This window comes from Zingiber officinale, chromosome 4B, assembly GCF_018446385.1.
Source record: "Zingiber officinale cultivar Zhangliang chromosome 4B, Zo_v1.1, whole genome shotgun sequence".
In the NCBI taxonomy this organism is placed as follows: Eukaryota; Viridiplantae; Streptophyta; class Magnoliopsida; order Zingiberales; family Zingiberaceae; genus Zingiber; species Zingiber officinale.
In genome coordinates, this window is record NC_055993.1 from 126,900,253 (window position 1) to 126,923,927 (window position 23,675).

Consider the following 23,675-nt stretch of genomic DNA (forward strand, 5'->3'; position numbering starts at 1 on the left):
GGGCCTCATTTTAATCCTGCTGGAAAGGAACATGGTGCTCCTGAAGATGAAAATTGACATGCTGGTGATCTAGGCAATGCCACTGCTGGCGAGGATGGTAAGTTGCTTTATCATCAGCTCATGATGTTACTTTTGTTATCTATTTTTACCCATATTTACTATAACACTTTTTCTCGTAACAAAAAAAAAAAAATCAAACTATGGCTTGATCAACATTTTTTACTGCTTCTCAGGATACTGATTGGTTGCAAGTTCAGTGGTACTATTCCTATTGAACTAGGCAATCTATCCCAGCTCCAGACCGTGTTAGGATGTAATTTCCACTGTCTTACTATTTTTGCTAGCTGAGGAACAGAAGTCTAATGATTCAAACCTATGTCATAGATCATTAAATGCAAACCATTTTACTGGTAGAATACCTGCATCCCTGGGTACGCTTGCCGACCTCGTATGGCTAGACCTGGCAAACAATCACCTCAGTTTTCCATGCATGATCAAAAAAAAACTTACGCGGTGAAGAATTAACGATGATGAAATATGTTCTTATCAGACACTTGAACAAGAATCATCTCTCAGGTCCAATTCCACTGAGCCTTTTCAGCTCTAGCATGAATGTTAAACATATGTAAGATATATCAGCTCTATTGCCACCTGAAGCTTCCTTGTAATAGGCTCTCTGCATACTAACTTGTTGTTTGCATTCAGACTGCTTGACAGCAATAACCTTTCTGGGGTTATTCCAGAATCAATTGGACTTCTTCAGAAACTCGAAGTTTTGTGAGTGCCTGCTATTAATTTCCAGAATTTGACTTCGTTGTCAGTGGTTTATCAAGAGGCAAAAGAGAACTCTTTTTGAAGTTCTTGAGAAGGTGAAAGCCGGTAAAACCAGAAAGTTCATACCTAAATTGGAGCACTCTTTCGACGTGCATGGTATCCGGAATAGATGAATTACTGTAACTCTGTGATCCATTGTGGTTTTCGCAGAGTTGATGATTCTCGACTTCATCTCCTTGCTGTTGACGTTTAGTCAGGACCAGATCACGAAAATCTGCGTGCCAAAGGCTGGCGGAAATAAAAGGCGGCTGCTCGCGCTGGTGCTGACGGAGTCACACCTGAAGCGCAGGATTTTAGCTGCTGGTGGTTCAGTGGTTGAATGTCCCTCAGTGAGTAGTGCACAACAACTTCCAATTCTCAGATTGTTTGGTTGAAAATAATCTATTGTAAACAAAATCTAAGAAGCTTTCACTAAAATGTTCAGTTGCGATCACTTGTAGGAAAAGGAGCAACTGATTACTGCCACAGGCTTGCACCAGTTGCACATTCTGATCTTCTTTTTGGCTGTGTTTCATGTGGTAAATAGTGCTCTTATAATGGTCCTTGGAAGAGCAAAGGTGAATCTGCAGTGACAGAGTAGTGGATTACATTATGTATCATTCTGAATAATTCCATAGCATTGCCTGAGGATGATTTAGTTTAGCTGTTGCAGTATCCAGTTTGCATTGATAATCTTCTCTTGGGTAGATACACAGATTGAAGGACTGGGAAAAGGATACGACATCGGCTGAGTATGCCTTCACGACTGGTATATATATGTTCACTATTCTTTGTTGTATTGTTGCAAGTCCATAAGTCATCATTCCATCAGACTTTGCCATCAACGCTAACAATTTCCATTTTACATGCATGAGTTTGCTGTTACGAGATCACAAAACTAGATAATTATTTTGGCAAGTCGATTGCTTGAACAAGCATCCTACTACTATTTGCTTTCCATCCCACCAATGTTACGCAAGTATGGTTTTCATCTTGTTTCGTCTGGAAACCGTTACTACATTTCTGATCAGGTACTCGATTGCATGTCAAATTTATCTTCATATTGAAACTTGTGTCTCAGATATTTAAAGCATGTTCAAAATTTTATGTGCTAATTGTAAAACATTCATTCTGTAAAATGTAGAGACAACATGCGATTCGAGCTTACAGGAATGCACTCTTCGTTTACAGAGAAAATGGTTGGAGTTATATATCTAATCATGTTCACTACAATGTTGGAAGGTTCTCTATGCTTTGTTTATATATTTGTGCATTTATCTTTGATGCTTTTGACCTTATCTCCTTCCATTTACTTACATGGTATTCTTTTATTGGAGTTCTTGATTTGGCTATCAAGCATATGCTGGAGGTTTTGGCTTGCAGTCATCTGTCCCTAGCCACACAAAATGCATTCCTTAATGAATTTTCTCATGTTGTCCAGGTACTTCTATAGATTCTTCCTCATGATATTTTTGTTTAGTAGTTCGTAAATATTAAAATCTTGCTATACCTTGATTCATCAGAGCATGAGAATGAAATTTGAGGTTTACAATCTTCGACTACCTGTTATCAATATGGCCTCACTCAAAGTATTTTATTAAGATTTTCGAACTTACGCATCACCTTCAGATTTAAGTTAGTTGCTTGATTTTCATTGTCTTTGAAGGACTACTGTTATTATATATTTTCCTGGTTTCTTGTCATGGTTATTCCTTATCCTCTCTCCTTTATGTACTTTCTTTTGCTTTAGATGCTAGAACAAAAAGCAAACTAATGCTTTGATTGAGGTTATGAAAATTCATAATTTTTTGTGCTCCAGAGACAAATTAATTCTTAGCGATGGATTTGGGTTCAATTCCATCAATAAGAAAAATGAAAAATAGTACTAGACATGATTTTGTTTAAAAATTCATGCGGGCTATGAAGAATGCTCCTAAACAAGGAGACAACAACGTTAAACAAACATGTTAACAACATTTAACATCAAAATAGTGTTGTAAATACAGAAATTGATTTTCCTCATTATTATTCTTCTTCTCTGAACTTGGGATAAAAGCTACTGAGGTTCCTACACAATTGGGAGACTTTGCAAAACCAAAGTAACTAATTTATTAGGTTGAAATGATAGATAGATGAGTGATCTCAGTCTTGGCATGACTAACATTTTTTTTTTTATGTTCGAAACCTTTCCTTTTGGTTGTATTTGCATTCTAACAGCATCAGCTGACAATGTGATTCTTTTATCATTTGATGGTTAATTCAACTTTCTGATACCTTGTGAAATACTGAAGATCCTTATTGCAAGCATTGAAGTAAGCATTGATGTGGTTGAGATAAATGATGAATATGTCTCTTTTTAAGCATTCAAATTAGTCATCTTGTTACCTGGTGCTCTTACTACTTTTTCAACTATGATTTTTGGTCTTGGTTTACTAATATATTATTTATGTGTTTTTACAGTTTACAAATCTCAAGTACTCCAGAGTTGAAATTGATGAAGTGCGGTTCGAGCGGGCTGAATGCATGCTAGATTACATTTGATGTGCGGTTCTACTTTGATGTGTTGTTAAAAGAATGTTCTACCTTGATTATGATATCTATTAGCTTTTGATGTAAAAAGAATGTTTGTGTATTTTATGGATACTGTTGTAAGAAGAATATTTATGTAATTTGTAAATATTTGTGTATTTTATGGATAATGTTGAATGAAGAATATTTGTGTAATTTGTGAATATTTGTGTATTTTTTTGTTACTATTTCGGAAATCAAATTTGTACTGTTAAAAAATACTGATATTACATCGATTTTCCACCGCTGCAAAATCGGTGTTATTAACTAATATTACATCGGTTTTACACCGTTGATGAAACAGTGTCGTTAAGTGATACTACACCGGTTAATAACCGATTCGAAGACCGGTGTCGTTAAGTGATACTACACCGGTTTTAATCCGATGTCTAAAATGACAGACTTTTAACATCGACTCCATAGACATCGGTCGAAAATGAAATAGACACCGGTGGAAAACCGATGTCTATGAAGGTTTTTGTTGTAGTGATGGTTTAGACTTGGATCGCAAGCGGAACTTAACACTATTGATCCAAATCAGCCTATGTTATAAATTCAATTAAATATTAATTTCCAAAATTGACTTCCATGACTACATGGCGAGGCACATGGCCTTCTTGGGTATGGAAGCATCCACCACCGCCTAGACAAAGCTTTTTAAGGAAAGCTAATATTTAATTTCCTTATATAACTCTAGGTTTAACCAAAAAGAACCATCGAATCACAAATTCGAAAAACAAAGAAAAACACAAACTTGAATTACAATTCGAAAAACTAGAATCTGATGCCTCTTGTGTTTGGAATTCATACAAAAGAAAAACTAGTATGATGCGGAAAATAATTACTAGTTATACCTTCCTTTGTATGCAACGACCTTTTGATCTTCTACCGTATTCTTCTTCTTATCCCGGACGTTGTGTGGGCAACGATCCCAAAGCCTTCTTCTCCTTGCAAGGTTCGACCACCACAAGTTGTAACGACCCGCCTTCTACTGGCTAGGCTATAAGGCCGGACCGTCACATTATGCTGTGCTAATTAAGCTATCTCCATGATCATCACTAAGTCTAGGTGCGGAAAACTGGATTAATTTAAAACTTTGCTAAACTAATACCATTTCTTTATTCTACATGTGCTAAGGGATGCAATCTAAGGTATACATGGCATATCCTGCATCCCCTATGGTCAAGGAGCTGAACTACAAGGTCTCTTGGTCGAAACCCAGCTTCCCAATCGATCCAGATTGAACTCAATCGATTGCAAGCTGTTGAATCGATCCATGGATCGATTCAGATGGCTACTGTGCTCGGGTTAATATTCTGGATCGATCGGCTGATCGATCCAGACTGGCCAATCGATCCATTGATCGATTCCAGAGCTCTCTGTTCGCGGGAGCGATTTCCCCGATCGATCGAACGATCGATCCCCAAACTCTCTGTTCGCGACAGAATGTGACTGGATCGATCGGCTGATAGATCCAGGAGCTTACTATTCGCGATAGAATGCGACTGGATCGATTGGCTGATCGATCCAGAAGCTTACTATTCGCGAAACCAGGCTCCCAATCGATCCACTGATCGATTGGGGTTTCTGATTTCGCAACAAACTCTGATTTCAGCACTGTTTCAAGCCAAACTCACATACACAAGTTATAAAATAACTGGAAAACATACCAATAACACATAACTAGGATTATGAGCATAAGTACTAACAATCTAAGCAAGTCTTTCACGATTCAAGGCATTAAATAACCAGAAAATGCGGAAAATAACACTATATAAAACTAAAGTCTTAGTTTGCTAATTTCTCCAAGATCTTTATTCCAGGTTCCTTCCACACACATCTCCATCGCATTGTCCTCCAGCCTCCGCTAGTCCATCTTTCCTTTACCTTTATCTGCAGTATAAGGAAAGAAGTATCTGTAAGCTTTACGCTTAGTAAGAAACCATCTACCTCACTAAAACATGCATACGATGCAATTTATGTTTTTAAAACATGCTATTTGAAATATATACTGAACAGGTAAAAGCATGGCATGATATCATACAACATAGAAACCAAAACTAATCATAGAGCTATCACATGTACCAGTAATGGAAACTAAGCTGAATCATGAACTGAGCTGAAACTAAAACTACATTAGAACTGAATTTAAACTGTATACACAACTGATTTGTGAGTTTTGAAAACTATTTACCATAAATAGATTAAAATAATAATCATGCTGCTGTTTGGGCCCGACAACTGTACTTGCTATGCGCGCATCCCTAACTAGACCCGAGTTTGCAAGTCCCGAATTTAGTAGGGTTTACTAGGTTATCTAAACCTAGGGATGACTGTGGGAACCCAACCTAATGGATATCTAATCCAGTACAGTGCCACTGCTAAAATAAAATACTGATTATAGTTGAGTTCTTCTTATATTGCTATTTCTAAGTTATCTGAACTTAGAGCTAGGTTATCTGAACCTAGAGGCGACTGTGGGAGCCCACCCATTGGACCATAGTCCCATGTAAGCTGTACTAAAGTTAAACATACTGAATGAATGCTTCTATCGCATTTAGCTAAGTTAGTAAAATGCTTAAGTTGCATTTTAACCGTGCTAATAATTTAATTGAACACTTGGTATGTGCTAATTCACATCCTTTGTGCCGAAAATCTACATACTACTAAACTGAAGCATAAAATTCACATGGAAGCTACTTATACTACAGGTGAGGGGTTTCTTACCTCCTGCGCTAGTTTTCTTACGAATCTAGTCGCTAATTTTTCGGTGGAGACGATCTTCTCGACGATCTCCTTGCGTCTACGTGTTCCTCTCGTGGAGAGGAGCGTCCTCGTGTCAGAGTCGTCGCCAGAAAGTCCTCCTATGGCCCTAGGGATGGAACCCTAGGCGTGCTTGTGGTTGGCGCCGAGAGAAGAAGAGGAGAAGGGGTCGGCGTGTAAGGGTTTTTTTGAGGGAGAGGAGAGTTACGTTAAAAATAACTCTTCATTTAATTCTTCCCTATTTATATTAAGTGGGTAATTCAGCCCAACTCAAATATAAATATAATTGTTCCCCTTTCCTTTCAGCACAGTCCTGCTGGGTTCACTTGGTTACTAGAGCTATCTAAAGGTTATCGGACCCGATAGGTCCCGGGTTCAATACTCGCCTAGACCCTTTTACGACTCCATTTGTTTTTGCTACTTCCGCTACTCTAAAAATGCCATAAAAATATCCTAAAATTCTAGAAAAATCATAGAATATTTCTAAAATAATTTTCAAGAATTTTCGGACATTACAATCCCCCATACCTTATAAAAAGTTCGTCCTCGAACTTAGAATAACTCTGGGTACTTCTGTCTCATAATAGCTTCTGTCTCCCAAGTTGCCTCTTCTGCTGTGTGATTTTGCCAAATAACTTTTACTAATGGTACCTCCTTGTTCCGCAATTTCTTAACGGCTCGGTCTATTATCTGAATAGGCCGACTGCCATAGCTGAGGTCTTCGCGGACTGGTACCGACTGGGGCTCAATCACCTGGGTGGCATCTGGGATATGCTTCTTCAGCATAGAGACATGAAATACATTATGGATGGCTGACATCTCCTGTGGTAGCTCTAGCTCATATGCTACATTGCCAACTCTTCTAGTGATAAGGTATGGTCCCACATATCTGGGAATTAATTTGCCCTTCTTCCCAAAACGCATTACTCCCTTCATGGGAGCTACTCTGAGGAACACTGAATCCCCAACTGAAAACTATCAGCATAACTTTTCTGGCGGCTCTGAGCTGTCTCTATCCTCTGACGGATCTGCTGTATAGCTGCTGTGGTATCTGCTACTAGATCTGTCTGAAGTTCTAGTTCTTTCTGTTCACCACTCTCATACTAGCAGATTGGAGATCTAAACCTCCGCCCATAGAGAGCCTCATAAGGTGCCATGCCGATAGTGTCCTGATAGCTGTTGTTGTATGCAAATTCTGCTAAACTCAGATATTTGCACCAACTTCCCTTGTAGTCTAGGGCACATGCTCGGAGCATATCTTCGAGTACCTGATTTACTCGCTCCGTCTGACCATCTGTCTGGGGATGAAAAGCTGTGCTGAACTTTAACTTGGTGCCCAATGCTGTCTGTACACACTCCCAGAAGTGAGAGGTGAACCTACTATCTCTGTTTGAAATAATGGTCCGTGGGACTCCATGTAGTCTGACGATCTCCTTGAGATACAACTGAGCTAGCTGCTCCATGGAGTAGGATATCCTGATAGCTAAGAAGTGGGCTGATTTAGTCAACCTCGACTATTACCCAGATGGCATCGAAACCATTCGTGGTTCTAGGTAAGCCCACTATGAAATCCATAGAAATGTCTTCCCACTTCCATTCTGGGATCTGGATGGGCTGCAAAACTCCTCCTGGTCTCTGATGTTCTGCCTTGACCCTCTGATAGGTCAGACATGTGCTAACATATCTAACGATGTCTCTTTTCATCCCGGGCCACCAAAAACGTTTCTTTAGATCTTGGTACATCTTGGTGGAACCTGGATGTATCGCATAAGGAGTCCTGTGAGCCTCGTCTAAAATATTCCTCTTTAATTCCTCCTGATCTGGAACACAGAGTCTGTCACCGAAGTACAATATCCCACTATCGGACACTCTGAATTCTCTACTTTCTGATTCTGCTAACCCTTGCTTGATTTTCTGAATTTCAGGATCCTGTTCCTGAGCTGTTTGGATGTCACCAAGCAGGTTAGATGCTAATGTCATAGTAGAGAGCTGTCCCACTACAAGTTCGAGACCAAAATCTATGATCTCTTTCTGTAGGGGCGGTGACATGGCTGCTAGGGATAGTAAGGTAGCACTGGACTTTCTGCTAAGTGCGTCTGCTACCTTATTGGTTTTTCCTGGGTGGTAGAGGATATCTATGTCATAATCTTTGACCAGCTCTAGCCATCTACGCTGTCGCATATTCAAATGAAGAAGTACTTCAGACTCTGATGATCTGTATACACTCTGCACTGAGCTCCATACAAGTAATGTCTCCAAATTTTGAGAGCGAACACTAATGCTGCAAGCTCAAGGTCATGAGTAGGGTAATTCTTCTCATATTCCTTAAGTTGTCTGGAGGCATAGGTGATCACCTTACCTTCTTGCATCAGTACTGCTCCTAGTCCCAATTTAGAGGTGTCACTGTAAATGTCAAAGCTATCTGTGTTTTCTGGTAGAGTCAAAATAGGTGCACTGGTCAATCTCCTTTTTAACTCGCTGAAGCTGTTCTCACAGTCCTCTAACCACTGAAATTTTCTGTTCTTTCTGGTAAGAGCTGTCAGTGGGGAGGCTATTCTGGAGAAATCCTCTACAAACTTTCTGTAATAACCTGCTAGTCCCAAAAAGCTCCTGATCTCACTGGCGTTCTTGGGTCTTTTCCAGTTACTCATAGCTTCTATTTTACTGGGGTCTACCATGATACCATCCTTTGAGATGATGTGACCCAGGAAGGACACCTGATCTAACCAAAATTCACATTTCGTGAACTTGGCGTACAGCTGGTTCTGCTGAAAGTTCTGCAATACTATTCTCAGGTGCTCTGCGTGTTCTTCCTGAGTTCCTGAATAGATAAGGATGTCATCGATAAACACAATAACAAATCTATCTAGGTAGTCCCTGAATACTCGGTTCATGAGGTCCATGAAAGTAGCTGGAGCATTTGTCACGCCAAAGGGCATTACTACGAACTCGTAGTGTCCGTATCTAGTCCTGAATGCTGTCTTGGGTATATCTCCTTCTTTAACTTTCACCTGATGATAACATGATATAAGGTCTATCTTAGAGAACATTGCTGCTCCCTTTAGCTGATCAAACATGTCATCTATTCTGGGAAGAGGATACCTGTTCTTGATGGTGACTTGGTTCAGTGCCCGGTAGTCTATGCATAGGCGCATGCTCCCGTCCTTCTTCTTCACGAACAATACAGGCGCTCCCCATGGTGAGTGACTAGGCGATGTGAATTGTCCAAGCCTCAGAATTGCTCCCAGTTCCTTCAGCTCTACTGGAGCCATGCGATAAGGTGCTTTGGAGATATTTGTGCCGGACCAGTTCTATCTCGAATTCAATCTCCCTCGGTGCTAGGCTCGTAACTCTTTAGGAAGACTCACTGGGTAGTCACATACGACTCGACCGCTAGTCGTTGGTCCTTGTCCTGACTGGCATTGACTACATGCGCTAAAAATCCCGTACATCCTGAATCCATTAATTTCTGTGCCTTCAGAGCTGAGAGAAATTTCTTGGCCTTTCTCTTTTGTTCTCCGATGTACTCGAATTGCACTTCTGCTTCAGGTTGGAATACGACTTTCTGTTTACGGTACTCTATAGAGGCACCATATCTGATCAGGAAGTCCATTCCAAGGATGACATCATAATCAGTCATATCTAGCACTATCAGATCACAAAAGAGTTCTCTGTCTGGTATAATGACTGACACTGCTCTGAGCCAGTGTGTGGATGCCATAATTTCTCCTGAAGGTAGGGTCGTCAAAAACTGACTACGGAGTACCTCTGGAGGTATCGCTAACTTTTTAGAAAATGCCCTAGATACATAAGAATGGGTTGCCCTAGTATCGAATAAGACAGTTGTACTTTGCTGTAAAATACTAATCTGACCTGTAACAACTATCAAGGCATTCGCTACATCTTCTCTGGTTAAGGAGTAGATCCTTGCATTCGTTATAGCTGGAGGGGCTTCTAGTCTGCCCTGGCTGATGTGTGGACCATCTAACACGGCCTGCATCTGATGTAGCTGTGCTGCATCGATTGTGGTTGAGGAAGACTTGTCTTGTTCGGCATTGCTTAGCCATATGCCCTTCCCCGTCCACATTCAAAGCATCCTCGTGTGCCTTGCAAACTCCGGGTGAAATTTCCCACAAGTAGCACATTTGGGATAACTAGGTTGGCTGGTCCTCGGTCGGGCTGGATTTGGCGAGGAGAGGTTCCTGCCCAATAACATTTTGTTAACCCTCACCGGCGCCGGATTGCTTTGGATGGGTTGGACATGGTTCAATGGCAGCGGGCCATACTCGACCAACATCGATGCCTCCATCGCCATTTTGAACACGCATCTCTGCACGGTGACTAGTATGCTTGTGTGTCTCTTCCTCGACATGTCATGTTCACCAAGCCCTCCGTCATCGGCGTTGTCCAAGGCATGATCATCGGGCTCATCTACATCACCCCTGTCATTGGTAACTGTAACATCCTTCTCCATTAATTTCAAGTACGCATGCATGTCTCTGATTAATCAATTAATTGTGAGTGCATTTCAGTGTGAATAAGACTGGTTCAACCTTCAGCGGGCATCCTAAGGGTGCTCTTCAGTAGCATCCCATGGTTCACCGTGATGACCTCCACAAGCGCTCCCCCTTCCTCAGAACGATCGACGACACCCTCGCCGTCTTCCACACCCAGGGAGTCGCCGGAAGCCTTGGTGGCATCCTCACTGGCTGCTGTCCGAGCCGCTGTAACCGAGCCACTACTGCTGTAAGGTCTGGGGGAGGCACTGAACTGCCTGCCTCATGCTGGGGCTCAGTAGCTGGTGCCCTTCTAGCTGGGCGTCCTCGTGCCATTTCTAAATGAACAAAGGACATACATAACTAAAGCATCATGTGTATATAACTACTATCACTATCATGTTAGTTACTATCACAACTAAGCATACTTTAGTTATCTACAAACATGAAAGCAATAAACATAACAAAGTGAGAGGTATTCTTACTTGGAAGCTGCAGGTTCAATGCTGATGTGTGTGTAGGAAGTATGGAACTTTGCTCTGATACCGCCTTCTACTGGCTAGGCTGTAAGGCCGGACCGTCACATTATGCTGTGCTAAGCTATCTCCATGACCATCACTAAGTCTAGGTGCGGAAAACTAGATTAATTTAAAACTTTGCTAAACTAATACCATTTCTTTATTCTACATGTGCTAAGGGATGGAATCTAAGGTATACATGGCATATCCTGCATCCCCTATGGTCAAGGAGCTGAACTACAAGGTCTCTTGGTCGAAACTCAGCTTCCCAATCGATCCAGATTGAACTCAATCGATTGCAAGCTGTTGAATCGATCCATGGATCGATTCAGATGGCTACTGTGCTCGGGTTAATATTCTGGATCGATCGGCTGATCGATCCAGACTGGCCAATCGATCCATTGATCGATTCCAGAGCTCTCTGTTCGTGGGAGCGATTTCCCCGATCGATCGAACGATCGATCCCTAAACTCTCTGTTCGTGACAGAATGCGACTGGATCGATCGGCTGATCGATCCAGGAGCTTACTGTTCGCGACAGAATGCGACTGGATCGATCGGCTGATCAATCCAGAAGCTTACTATTCGCGGAACCAGGCTCCCAATCGATCCACTGATCGATTGAGGCCCCCAATCGATCCACTGATCGATTGGGGTTTCTGATTTTGCAATAAACTCTGATTTCAGCACTGTTTCGTGCCAAACTCACAAACACAAGTTCTAAAATAACTGGAAAACATACCAATAACACATAACTAGGATTATGAGCATAAGTACTAACAATCTAAGCAAGTCTTTCACGATTCAAGGCATTAAATAACCAGAAAATGCGGAAAATAACACTATATAAAACTAAAGTCTTAGTTTGCTAATTTCTCCAAGATCTTTATTCCAGGTTCCTTCCACACACATCTCCATCGCATTGTCCTCCAGCCTCCGCTAGTCTATCTTTCCTTTACCTTTATCTGCAGTATAAGGAAAGAAGTATCTGTAAGCTTTACGCTTAGTAAGAAACCATCTACCTCACTAAAACATGCATACGATGCAATTTATGTTTTTAAAACATGCTATTTGAAATATATACTGAACAGGTAAAAGAATGGCATGATATCATACAACATAGAAACCAAAACTAATCATAGAGCTATCACATGTATCAGTAATGGAAACTAAGCTGAATCATGAACTGAGCTGAAACTAAAACTACATTAGAACTGAATTTAAACTGTATACACAACTGATTTGTGAGTTTTGAAAACTATTTACCATAAATAGATTAAAATAATAATCATGTTGCTGTTTGGGCCCGGCAACTGTACTTGCTATGCGCGCATCCCTAACTAGACCCGAGTTTGCAAGTCCCTAATTTAGTAGGGTTTACTAGGTTATCTAAGCCTAGGGACGACTGTGGGAGCCCAACCCAATGGATATCTAATCCAGTACAGTGCCACTGCTAAAATAAAATACTGATTATAGCTGAGTTCTTCTTATATTGCTATTTCTAGGTTATCTGAACCTAGAGCTAGGTTATCTGAACCTAGAGGCGACTGTGGGAGCCCACCCATTGGACCGTAGTCCCATATAAGCTGTACTAAAGTTAAACATACTCAATGAATGCTTCTATCGCATTTAGCTAAGCTAGTAAAATGCTTAAGTTGCATTTTAACTGTGCTAATAATTTAATCGAACACTTGGTATGCGCTAATTCACATCCTTTGTGCCGAAAATCTACATACTACTAAACTGAAGCATAAAATTCACACGGAAGCTACTTATACTGCAGGTGAGGGGTTTCTTACCTCCTGCGCTAGTTTTCTTACGAATCTAGTCGCTAATTTTCCGGTGGAGACGATCTTCTCGACGATCTCCTTGCGTCTACGTGTTCCTCTCGCGGAGAGGAGCGTCCTCGTGTCGGAGTCGTCACTAGAAAGTCCTCCTATGACCCTAGGGATGGAACCCTAGGCGTGCTTTTGGTTGGCACCGAGAGAAGAAGAGGAGAAGGGGTCGGCGTGTAAGGGTTTTTTGAGGGAGAGGAGAGTTACGTTAAAAATAACTCTTCACTTAATTCTTCCCTATTTATATTAAGTGGGTAATTCAGCCCAACTCAAATATAAATATAATTGTTCCCCTTTCCTTTCAGCACGACCCTATTGGGTTCACTTGGTTACTAGAGCTATCTAAAGGTTATCGGACCCGATAGGTCCTGAGTTCAATACTCGCCTAGACCCTTTTACGACTCCATTTGTTTTTGCTACTTCCGCTACTCTAAAAATTCCATAAAAATATCCTAAAATTCCAGAAAATTCATAGAATATTTCTAAAATAATTTTCGAGAATTTTCGGGCATTACACAAGTACTCCAAGAATAGATGAGGTTCGACCACCACCACCAAGCTCCAAAGGGATGCTTCCTTTCTCTCCTTCTTCTCCAAGCTAGAACCCGGGCACCTTCAAGCTCCAAGAGATGATGAGGTCCGGTCAATGAAGAAGAAAGAAAAAGAAGAGGGAAAAGCAATAGGGCCGACCACCACCAAGGAGGAAAAGAGAGCAAGAAATAGAATAGAGTCATCTATTTTTTGAAGCCACCTCTACCCCCTCTTTTATAATCCTTGGTCTTGGCAAATAAGGAAATTTAAATAAAAAACTTCCTTAATTCCTTTTCCATGAAAAATAAAATTTATTTAATTAAAAAACAATTTCCTTTTCATTATTAACATGGCCGGCCACCTATAAGCTCCAAACAAGGAAAGTTTAATTCACACAAGAATTAAAATTTCCTAATTTATTTCCGGAAATTTATAAAAAAAAATTCTAATAATTTTTCCCTTCATGGTGGGTTATAAAAGGTAATTTTATAAATTAAAATCTTTCTTTTAAACATGTGGATGATTTTCAAAAAAGAAAGTTTTCTCTAAAATTAAAATCTTCTTTTAATCTATAAATAAGGAAAGATATCAAATCTTTTCTTAATCTTTTGTAGAAACTTATAAAAGGAAATATTTAATTTTAAAACTCTCTTTTAAAATCATGAACATGGTTACAAAAAAGGAAAGTTTTATCAAAATTAAAATCTTCCTATCAATCTACAAATAAGGAAAGATATCAAATCTTTTCTTAATTCTTTGTAAAAAGATATAAAAGGAAAGATTTAAATTTTAAACTCTCTTTTAAAAACATGAACATGGTTATAAAAAAGGAAAGTTTTATCAAAATTAAAATCTTCCTATCAATCTACAAACAAGGAAAGATATCAAATCTTTTCTTAATCCTTTGTAGAAAGCTATAAAAGGAAAGATTTAAATTTTAAACTCTCTTTTAAAACCATGGAATCCACATAAGAAAAATTTTTAAAAAATAAAATCCTTTTAATTAATTATGGCCGGCCACACCAAGCTTGGACTCAAGCTAGGGCCGACCACCTCACACCTTGGTTTGGCCGGCCCTAGCTTGGGCTCCAAGCTAGGCTTGGCCGGCCACCTTAAGGTGGGTAAGAAGGTGGGTATGGGTGGATATAAATCTCTATATACAAGAGGCTACGATAGGGACCAAGAGGAGGAATTGGTTTTGGTCTCCCGATGAAATTAAGCTTCCTGTGTTTGCCCCGAACACTCAACTTAGTTTCATCAATAATAATTCATACCACTAAAGAATTATTATTGAACTACCGCACCAATCCCAAATTACGTTTTGGGCTCCTTCTTATTATGAGTGTGTTAGTCTCCCTGTGTTTAAGATGTCGAATGCCCACTAATTAAATGAGTTACTGACAACTCACTTAATTAATATCTTAGTCCAAGAGTAGTACCACTCAATCTGATCGTCATGTCGGACTAAGTCCACCTGCAGGGTTTAACATGACAATCCTTATGAGCTCCTCTTGGGGACATTCTCAACCTAAATTACTAGGACACAGTTTCCTTCTATAATCAACAACACACACTATAAGTAATATCATTTCCCAACTTATCGGGCTTCTTGATTTATCGAGCTAAATCTCACCCATTGATAAGTCAAAGAAATAAATACTAAATATATGTGTTTGTTATTATATTAGGATTAAGAGCACACACTTCCATAATAACTAATGTCTTGTTCTTTTATTAAATCAGTATAAAAAGAACTTACCTTAAATGGTCTTACTCAATACACTTGGAGTGTACTTAGTGTAATTTATTAGTCAAGATAAACTAATACCTAATTACACTACGACTATTCCAATGGTTTGTTCCATTCTATCTTAGTCGTGAGCTACTGTTTATAATTTACAAAGAACCGATAACACGATCTTCTGTGTGTGACACCACACACCATGTTATCTATAATATAAATTAATTGAACAACTACACTTAGCAGTAAATGTAGATAATTTTACCAATGTGATTCTTAAATGTTTATATAAAAAGCTAGATTTTTACTATACACTCTAACACCTCTAAGGCATCATCTATCCTCTTTTATAATCCTTGGTAATGGCTAAAAAGGAAATATTTTAACAACAATTAAAATCTCTCTTTTAAATTTCCTATTGTGGATGACTACAAAAGGAAAGTTTTAAAATTAAAAATCCCCCTTTTAAACATTGTAGATGACTACAAAAAGGAAAGTTTTTTAAATTTAAAACTCTCTTTTAAAACCATGTGGATGGCTTCAAAAAAGGAAATTTTTTAAAATTTAAAATCTCTCTTTTAAAACATTGTAGATGACTACAAAAAGAAAGATTTAAAAAATTAAAAACCCACTTTTAAACTCATCTTAGTCGGCCCCTTGCTTGGGCACCTAGCAAGGGGTGGCCGACCCCTTGCTTGGGCACCAAGCAAGGATGTGGCTAGCCGTAAGGATGACTTGGGTGGATGCGAGACTTTATACATAGAGGCTACAACAGGGATCAAGAGGAGGAATTAGTTTTGACCTCCTGATGAGCTTGAGCTTCCTGTGTTCGATCCGAACACCCAACTCAAGTTCATCAATAATAACTCATACCACTAAAGAGTTATTATTGAATTACCGCACTAATCCCATATTACATTATGAGCTTCTTCTTATCATGAGTGCGTTAATCTCCCTGTGTTTAAGATATCGAATGTCCATTAATTAAATGAGTTACTGACAACTCACTTAATTAACATCTAGCTCCAAGAGTAGTACCACTCAACTTCATTGTCATGTCGGAACTAAGTCCATCTGCAGGGTTTACATGACAATCCTTATGAGTTCCTCAAGAGGACAACATCATCCTAATAAATAGGACACAGTTTCCTTCTATAATCAATAACACACCATATAAATAATATTATTTCTCAACTTATCGAGCTTATTGATTTAACGAATAAATCTCACCCTTTGATAAATTAAAGAAATAAATACTAAGTACATGTGCTTGTTATTATATCGGGATTAAGAGTACGCACATCCATAATAACAGAGGTTCTGTTCTTTTATGCAGTTAGTATAAAAGGAACAACCTCAAATAATTCTGCTCTATACATACATAGTATATTAGTGTAATTTTATAGTCAAGATAAATTAGTATCAAATTACACTACAACCATTCCAATGGTTTGCCCCAATCCATCTTGGTTATGAGTTTCTATTTATAATTTATAAGGAACTGATAACATAATCTTCTGTATGACACCACACATTATGTTATTTACAATATAAATTAAATGAACAACTGCATTTAACTAAATGCAGATATTTGACCAATGTGATTCTTATTTCAAAATAAATATTTATACAAAAAGTTAGACTTTTAGTATACATTTTAACAACAATGACTTTATCTTGCGATAGCAGCCCTACAAATCGCAAGTCCTCTGAATCGGAGAAGATTTTTCGAACTCTCCAATACAAATATGGAATACAATCCTTGCTTTGCTTGGAAAGAATTCAGTGAGTGAAATAAGGATGTGAGAGAAGAGGCACACTACCTCTTCATAAGATGTCACTCTTTAACTATCCAAAAGATACTTAAATCTTTTAATTTCTCATTTATAATTTTTAACAATTAACTTTGCGTTGACTTTGTTTGGATCCACCACGTAGCCTTTGCCGTCTTCGCCACATCATGTGGATTAAAAAAAACAAGTATTATGTTCATTTTCAACTCCCCAAAGCCTAAATTTAAGCATTGTCGTGCGAGATATTAGACTTCCTTTGTTCCTACTCTACTTTACTTTCCTATATAGAAGTTCTTCATTTAAAATAACCTATTGATATTCTAACAAATTGTGAAGTATATCTTTCGATTGTGAGTTAACAATGCCTTCGGTGGCTCGACCAACACAAGTGTGCTCGAACCAAATGCTCGACCGACCAATCTTCAAAATCCACCTTAAACCTAATCTACATTTTCTCAAGTAATTTAAGTAGTTAGAGGAGATGTGATCCGAGAAACCCCACGCTTCCCTTTATGTCACACATGATGGATCACTTAATATATATATATATAAAGAAGGTTTACATGTATTATTTTATAGATTGAAGACTGAAAAGTTGATACATGTTTATATATTGTACGGGTTTCAAGGCCAAGTGTTAATTATATAAAATTATAAGGAGTTCAGTATTAAATAATTTCATGGCCGCACAGTGCCAGAGGAAGAGAGCGCGACACGTCGGCGAGAGTATTACTTAAATGGCTAATCTTAATCTATTGATCGATTAACAGATGATTAACTTCTAAACACTAGGGGACTTTTTTTTATAAAAAAAATCCGATAATGAAAAATAATTATTAAATAAATAAATAAATAAAATTTGAGTGGCGGGCGGCCGTCGAATCAGACCGGAAGTGAAGAGTTAGGCCGGCACGTGGAATTATGAGTTCGGGGAATGAATCGCCCTGAAAAGAAGGAACACATCTGGAATATTGAAAAATTAAAAAAACATGTTGAATGGGAATAAAGAAAAAAAAAATAACAATCGGTACGAATCGTCATATTTGTTGGACGAATTAACCGTTGGACAATGTTGTGACAGAGATAGGAAGCAAATTTGTTAAATTGAAATTATAAATTCGACTTCAATTTATTTATTTATGGAATGATTTAAGTTGATAATTTTATACTGTCAGATTAAATCGAATTACTAGACTATTTTATCCTGAGAGGATCTTCTCTGATTACAATCTTCTCCCGAGTCTTATTTCAATTGACTATTTTAAGTGCCGAGTACTTCAAGTATAGACTCTTCAAGTAATCCTGAGCGTCGAGTCATCAAGTACTTCAAGTACTGAGTTAGGAGAGACGTCGCTTGATTATCGACTAGATTGCCAAATACTAAGTCGAGAGAGAAGTCGTCTTATTACTGTTTAAATTCTAAATATTAAAATCAATCATAAATCTTAAATTATGGAATAGTTATTTTGTTCAAATTGTAATTACTACTTAGTAGTAGTTATCAATGAGTTTCTAATGGTTAAATTCTAAATTCTAATGTTAAGAGTTATTGTAATAAGCCAGGGATCAATGCACATGAACACAAGTCAATTATAAGCTGATCCGATTAACTTATACTTATTTTTATTTTTAAAAGGGTATTCTTTTGTGTTTATATAATTTGGGGGCGCTTTTTGATTTTGCCAAAAAAAAAAAATAACGAGGGGAAAAGATAAAAAACAGAAGTGTGGAAAAGAGACAGAGGGCGCTTTACTTTTGATGAGTTGAGGAAGTGTGTTGTGTGTGTGGGAGTGAAGGACGGCTTTTGTTTCTCACAACCCAAATCTCATTTCCAGAGAATAATAAAAAAGGAGGAATAAAAATGTGCAGCAGATGAGAAGATTCTATTCCCCCTCTTTTCTTCCTCCTTATCTCAGTCCGATTTCCTCTTGCTGCCGAAAAAAAAAAGGAGAAAAATTGGATCTTTTCTCTTCTCTCTCTGTGATTTATTTGGCTTCTGATTATAATCCACCGTCTTTTTTTTTTTTTGAATCTGGAGGAGAGATCGATTGATTATCTAGCTGAGTGAAGCTTTGAAGAAGAAAAGATTGCCTTTTTGGGGGGAATTTTGGTGGTTTTGGATTAGGAAAGATGGGATTTTGGTGGCTGGAAGAGGCTTTCCGATGAGTTAGATCGAGTGGAGCGGGTGAGATAGAGAGCGAGAGGAGAGATGAGGGCGGGGCTGAGCACGATCCTGCAGACGCTGACACCGGAGGCATCGGGCGTTCTGACGCAATCCATCGCCGAGGCGGCGCGGCGGTGCCACGGGCAGACGACGCCGCTCCACGTCGCGGCGACCCTCCTGGCCGCCTCCGGCGGGATTCTGCGCCAGGCATGCGTCCGCTCGCATCCGCAGTCGTCCCATCCCCTGCAGTGCCGCGCGCTCGAGCTCTGTTTCTCCGTTGCCCTAGACCGCCTCTCCGCCGCCAATCCCGGTCTCGCCGCGACCGCCGAGCCTCCAATCTCGAACGCGCTCATGGCGGCCCTCAAGCGCGCCCAGGCCAACCAGCGCCGCGGGTGCCCCGAGCAGCAGCAACAGCCGCTCCTCGCCGTTAAGGTCGAGCTGGAGCAGCTCCTTATGTCCATCCTCGACGACCCCGCCGTCAGCCGCGTGATGCGCGAGGCTAGCTTCTCTTCCATCGCTGTCAAGGCCGCCGTCGAGCAATCCCTCTCATCCCCTTCTTCCTCCACCGCCACCGCTGCACCCGCGGCATCAGTTATTTCCCTCGCCACTGCCTCTCCCATTCCCTCCGCTTCCCCCCTTCACATTCTCACCAACCGCGCCGCCGTCTCCCGCAATTCCTACCTGAATCCCCGCCTCCACCAGCACCAGAGCAGCAACGTCAATACTGCCCTGATTTCTGCCGGAGGTGCCACCGACCATCCGAGGGGCGAGGAAGTGAAGCGTGTTTTAGACATCCTCTCCAGATCCAGAAAGAGAAACCCCGTCCTTGTCGGAGACTGCAATCTCGACGCTGTCTTGCGAGAAGTGCTCCACAGGATGATTCCATCAATCGACGCTTCGTCGCCGCTGCGGAACGCCCAAGTTCTCCCCTTCGCCAAGAATATCACCGCTGCCGTCCCCGCCCTCGACCATTCTCAGATCACCAGCAAGATCAGGGAGCTTGGCAGTTCGATCGAGTGCATGATCAGCAGTGGTGGCCGAGGCGTGATTGTTGATCTAGGAGACCTCAAATGGCTCATCGAGACCCCCAGCAGTGCTGGCTCAATCCAGCCACCAAAGCCAGCCATCCCTGAAGCCGGCAGGGCGGCAGTGGCGGAGATGGGCAGGCTTTGGAAGCGGTTCGAAGAAAGTCGCAGACTCTGGTTAATTGCGGTGGCTACTTCAGCGACGTACCTCCGGTGCCAGGTGTACCACCCAACAATGGAGATGGACTGGGATCTTCAAGCCATGCCAATCACATCGAGATCATCCTTCCACAACATGTTTCCAAGGTTGAATTTTTATTCTCCTCGTCCTGATCAACTAGTTGAAACATTTGGATTGCATTAAGTTTCATAGTTTCTATACGTGGAAATCCATGGATGAGCAGTACGTCCCTATTTCAACACTTTTGATTACCAGAACTTATTGTGTTCTTCACTATTATGGATTCCTTTCTGTTTTGGATCCTTCTGAATGAATTAAGAACCTCAAAAATAGTATTCTTGTAGATCTTCTATTCTTCTTTGCCTTTTTAGAATCAATAGTTGGATTGCCTAATTTGGCTCAAATTACAGGCTCGGGGCAAGTAGCATAAGTGGCAACTCTGTAGAGGGTCTAACAGCATCTGAAGGTATAACAGGAGCAAGTGCTGCTGCAGTTCCCCTGAAACGTCCACCCGGAAGTTCCGATCCCTCTTCTCGAAGAACAACCCTATGCCCTGTGTGCACGGAGGGTTATGAGTGTGAATTAGCCAAACATGTCGCCGATGAATGCAAGAAATGCTCTGGGAAATCGAATGAGAGTGAGGGGTTGCCGCAGTGGTTACAAGTTGCCAAGCTTAGTAGTGTTGGCAGCACCAAGGTCTCTGCTCCTCTTCAGGTCTGAATCAAGTGTCGCTTGCTACGTAATGTTAATGATATGGCTTTTGTAGTGTGTGTGACATATTAACAATGAGAACCATGTTCTTATGTAGTGCGAGGAGGATTGGAAGCAGAACACTGAAGAACTGCTGCAGAGATGGAGTGATACTTGTTCCCAACTTCATCTGAATTATAGTCAGATGCCAATCAACTCTAGGATACCATTTTCTTCAGCAATGTCCAAGAATTTGAGTGTTCGGAGACCACATCCACCGTCTGAGCTCAAGTTAACGTCATCGCGAAGCCACTTATCCCATATACTAGAAATTAGTCAGGACACTGGTGCAGCAAAACTGCCAACCAGCCATCCTGGAAGTCCAGTAAAGACCGATCTAGTCCTTGGGAGCTCAAATGTTTCCAATTGTTCGCTGGAGAAAACACAGAAGGAGCGCCTCAGTGATCTCAATGGGTGCACTCAGAACATGTTGGCTGGTCAGCAGAGAGCTGAAATTGCTGGAGGTTTTGACATTGACATGTTTAAGAGGCTACTCAAAGAGCTCACAGAGAGTGTCAATTGGCAACAGGAAGCTGCTTCAGCTGTTGTTGATGTTGTCATGCGATGCAAATCTGGAAATGGAAAGAGGAGGGGAGGTGCTATGAAACGAGATACTTGGCTTCTTCTCATCGGGCCTGACAAGGTTGGCAAGAAGAAGATGGCTAACACTCTAGCTGAGTTAGTTTTCAGCACTGGTCCTACGGTTATTGACTTTGGTCGTGCTTCAAGTGCCATTGACAATGACGAAGAGTCGAATTTAAGTTACCGTGGAAAGACATTGATGGACCGAATAGTGGAAGCAGTGCGGAAGAACCCTTTCTCAATGATTGTACTCGAGAACATAGATCAAGCAGACATGCTGATACAAGGTAGAATTAAGCAAGCAATAGAGGGGGGCCGTCTACTTGATTCGTATGGCCGGGAGGTCAGTTTAGGGAGTATCATCTTTGTTCTTATCGCAGATTGCCTGCCAGAAGAGCTCAGATGCTCGTATCATTCCTTCATGCAGTACGAGCAGACCATCCTAGATTCTGCTTATGGGGGAATGCAACTGGAGCTTACAACTGGGGATCGGCCTGGAAAACGGTATCCAAACTGGGTTTGTGATACTGATCAACCAATCAAGATACGAAAGGAGTCTGCTGTTAGTGCTAACCTTTCACTTGATCTGAACTTATCTGTTGGGGTGGATGCCGATGCCGGGGAAGGATCACGGAACTCAAGTGACATCACCACTGAGCATGAGTATGACAAGGGCAGGCTTGCTATTAATGGTTCAACATCTTCATTGGCACCAGAACTCATTGAGCTAGTTGACAAAGCTGTAACATTCAAGCCGGTTGACTTTGCTCAACTCCGTAAGAGCATCCTTGAGTCCGTGCCGGTCAAATTTAGAGCTATTATGGGCAAGGGAAGAGCAATAAGGATCGACGATGATTCTCTCAATAGAATAGTAGGCGGTCTGTGGCTCAGCGGCACAACTCTTGATGACTGGGCCGAGAGGACGTTGGTTCCTAGCTTGAGGCAACTAAGAGACAACTTGAAGGCCGATCGTGATGGGCTTGTTGTAATCAGGCTATCAACGATAAAAGGGGACCAAGTGCCTAGAAGTAGAAGCAGTGATTGGTTACCGACAATTGTGGCCAAACGAAGCACCGACGGGTAAACTCGTTTTAGGCCAGTATGTATATACTAGTAAGAAAAAAACAGTTTCCTCTTAAAATTTCCTTCTCAAGTTAATAATGGTTATATGCAAAGAGGAACTCATAGGTATAGGCTGGAGAAGTTCAACACCAACACCAATATGATTCATTACGATAAGAGTAATTGTAATCTGTTCCACATTATTCTTCTTGTTCTTCATTCTTCCTTGTTTTGTAAGGCACAGTATCAAGATCGCTGACATAAAATACAACATGGATTGAATTGGCCTTATCATTGTCTTGCTGTCATCTCATATTTTGCTGTTTAGTTCATGGTGTTCCAGAGCCTTCAAGGTTCTAATTTGGTCCCAGGTAAGAAGGGAGTGCTGAACAGCTTACAGTCTGTGGTCCAAGTAACTGTTGTTTCCGTCGTCGGCTAACAGTTGGATTGCTGTTGACAGCACAATCACTTCCTGGTATATTTCTTGAGAAATTTTTCTTTTTATGTACAATACGCGTTGTCATAAGTATTCCTTGTTTTTCCCCAGACCAAGTTTTCAGTTTCAGTGAAGAACTGGATTTCAAGGGAATTATAGGAAAAAGAAGGTTAGTTAATGTCGATTTTCTACACAATCTACTAACTAAGCTAGTTGACATCCTTAAACAGGACACTGTGGATTTCAATCATTGCCTCTCTTTTGTCATTTTCTCCATCAACTGATTAATGGGCAATTGGAGGACCACATAACTTTAATTAAGACTAGACAAGTTAAGAAGAATTAAAAGAGGGGGAGGACCTCCACTCCACTCCATTCTACTCCACTCCACTGTGTCTTCATGTTCATGTGTTTACAT

The 23,675-nt window shown here is 40.5% G+C and overlaps 1 protein-coding gene and 1 long non-coding RNA gene across 2 annotated transcripts; both read left to right on the forward strand.

Annotated features, from left to right (window-relative positions):
* The first annotated feature begins 390 nt into the window (after positions 1-390).
* Positions 391-778, forward strand: LOC121977937. Its single transcript, XR_006111093.1, has 3 exons — positions 391-431; positions 551-625; positions 706-778. It is a non-coding gene; the product is annotated as an uncharacterized LOC121977937 (long non-coding RNA).
* An 18,011-nt stretch (positions 779-18,789) lies between these two features.
* LOC121976562 (protein SMAX1-like) lies at positions 18,790-23,128 on the forward strand. Its single transcript, XM_042528763.1, has 3 exons — positions 18,790-20,552; positions 20,838-21,141; positions 21,236-23,128. The coding sequence occupies exons 1-3, from the start codon at positions 19,267-19,269 to the stop codon at positions 22,841-22,843; spliced, it is 3,198 nt and encodes a 1,065-aa protein (XP_042384697.1). The 5' UTR covers positions 18,790-19,266; the 3' UTR covers positions 22,844-23,128.
* The last annotated feature ends 547 nt before the right edge of the window (positions 23,129-23,675 follow it).

Bases quoted from the DNA above. Each gene is read 5' to 3' on its own strand.
- LOC121976562 (XM_042528763.1), top strand. From the start codon at position 19,267: ATGAGGGCGGGGCTGAGCACGATCCTGCAGACGCTGACACCGGAGGCA. The intron at 20,553-20,837 runs GTTGAATTTTTA...CTCAAATTACAG, and splicing joins TTCCACAACATGTTTCCAAG to GCTCGGGGCAAGTAGCATAA. The intron at 21,142-21,235 runs GTCTGAATCAAG...GTTCTTATGTAG, and splicing joins AGGTCTCTGCTCCTCTTCAG to TGCGAGGAGGATTGGAAGCA.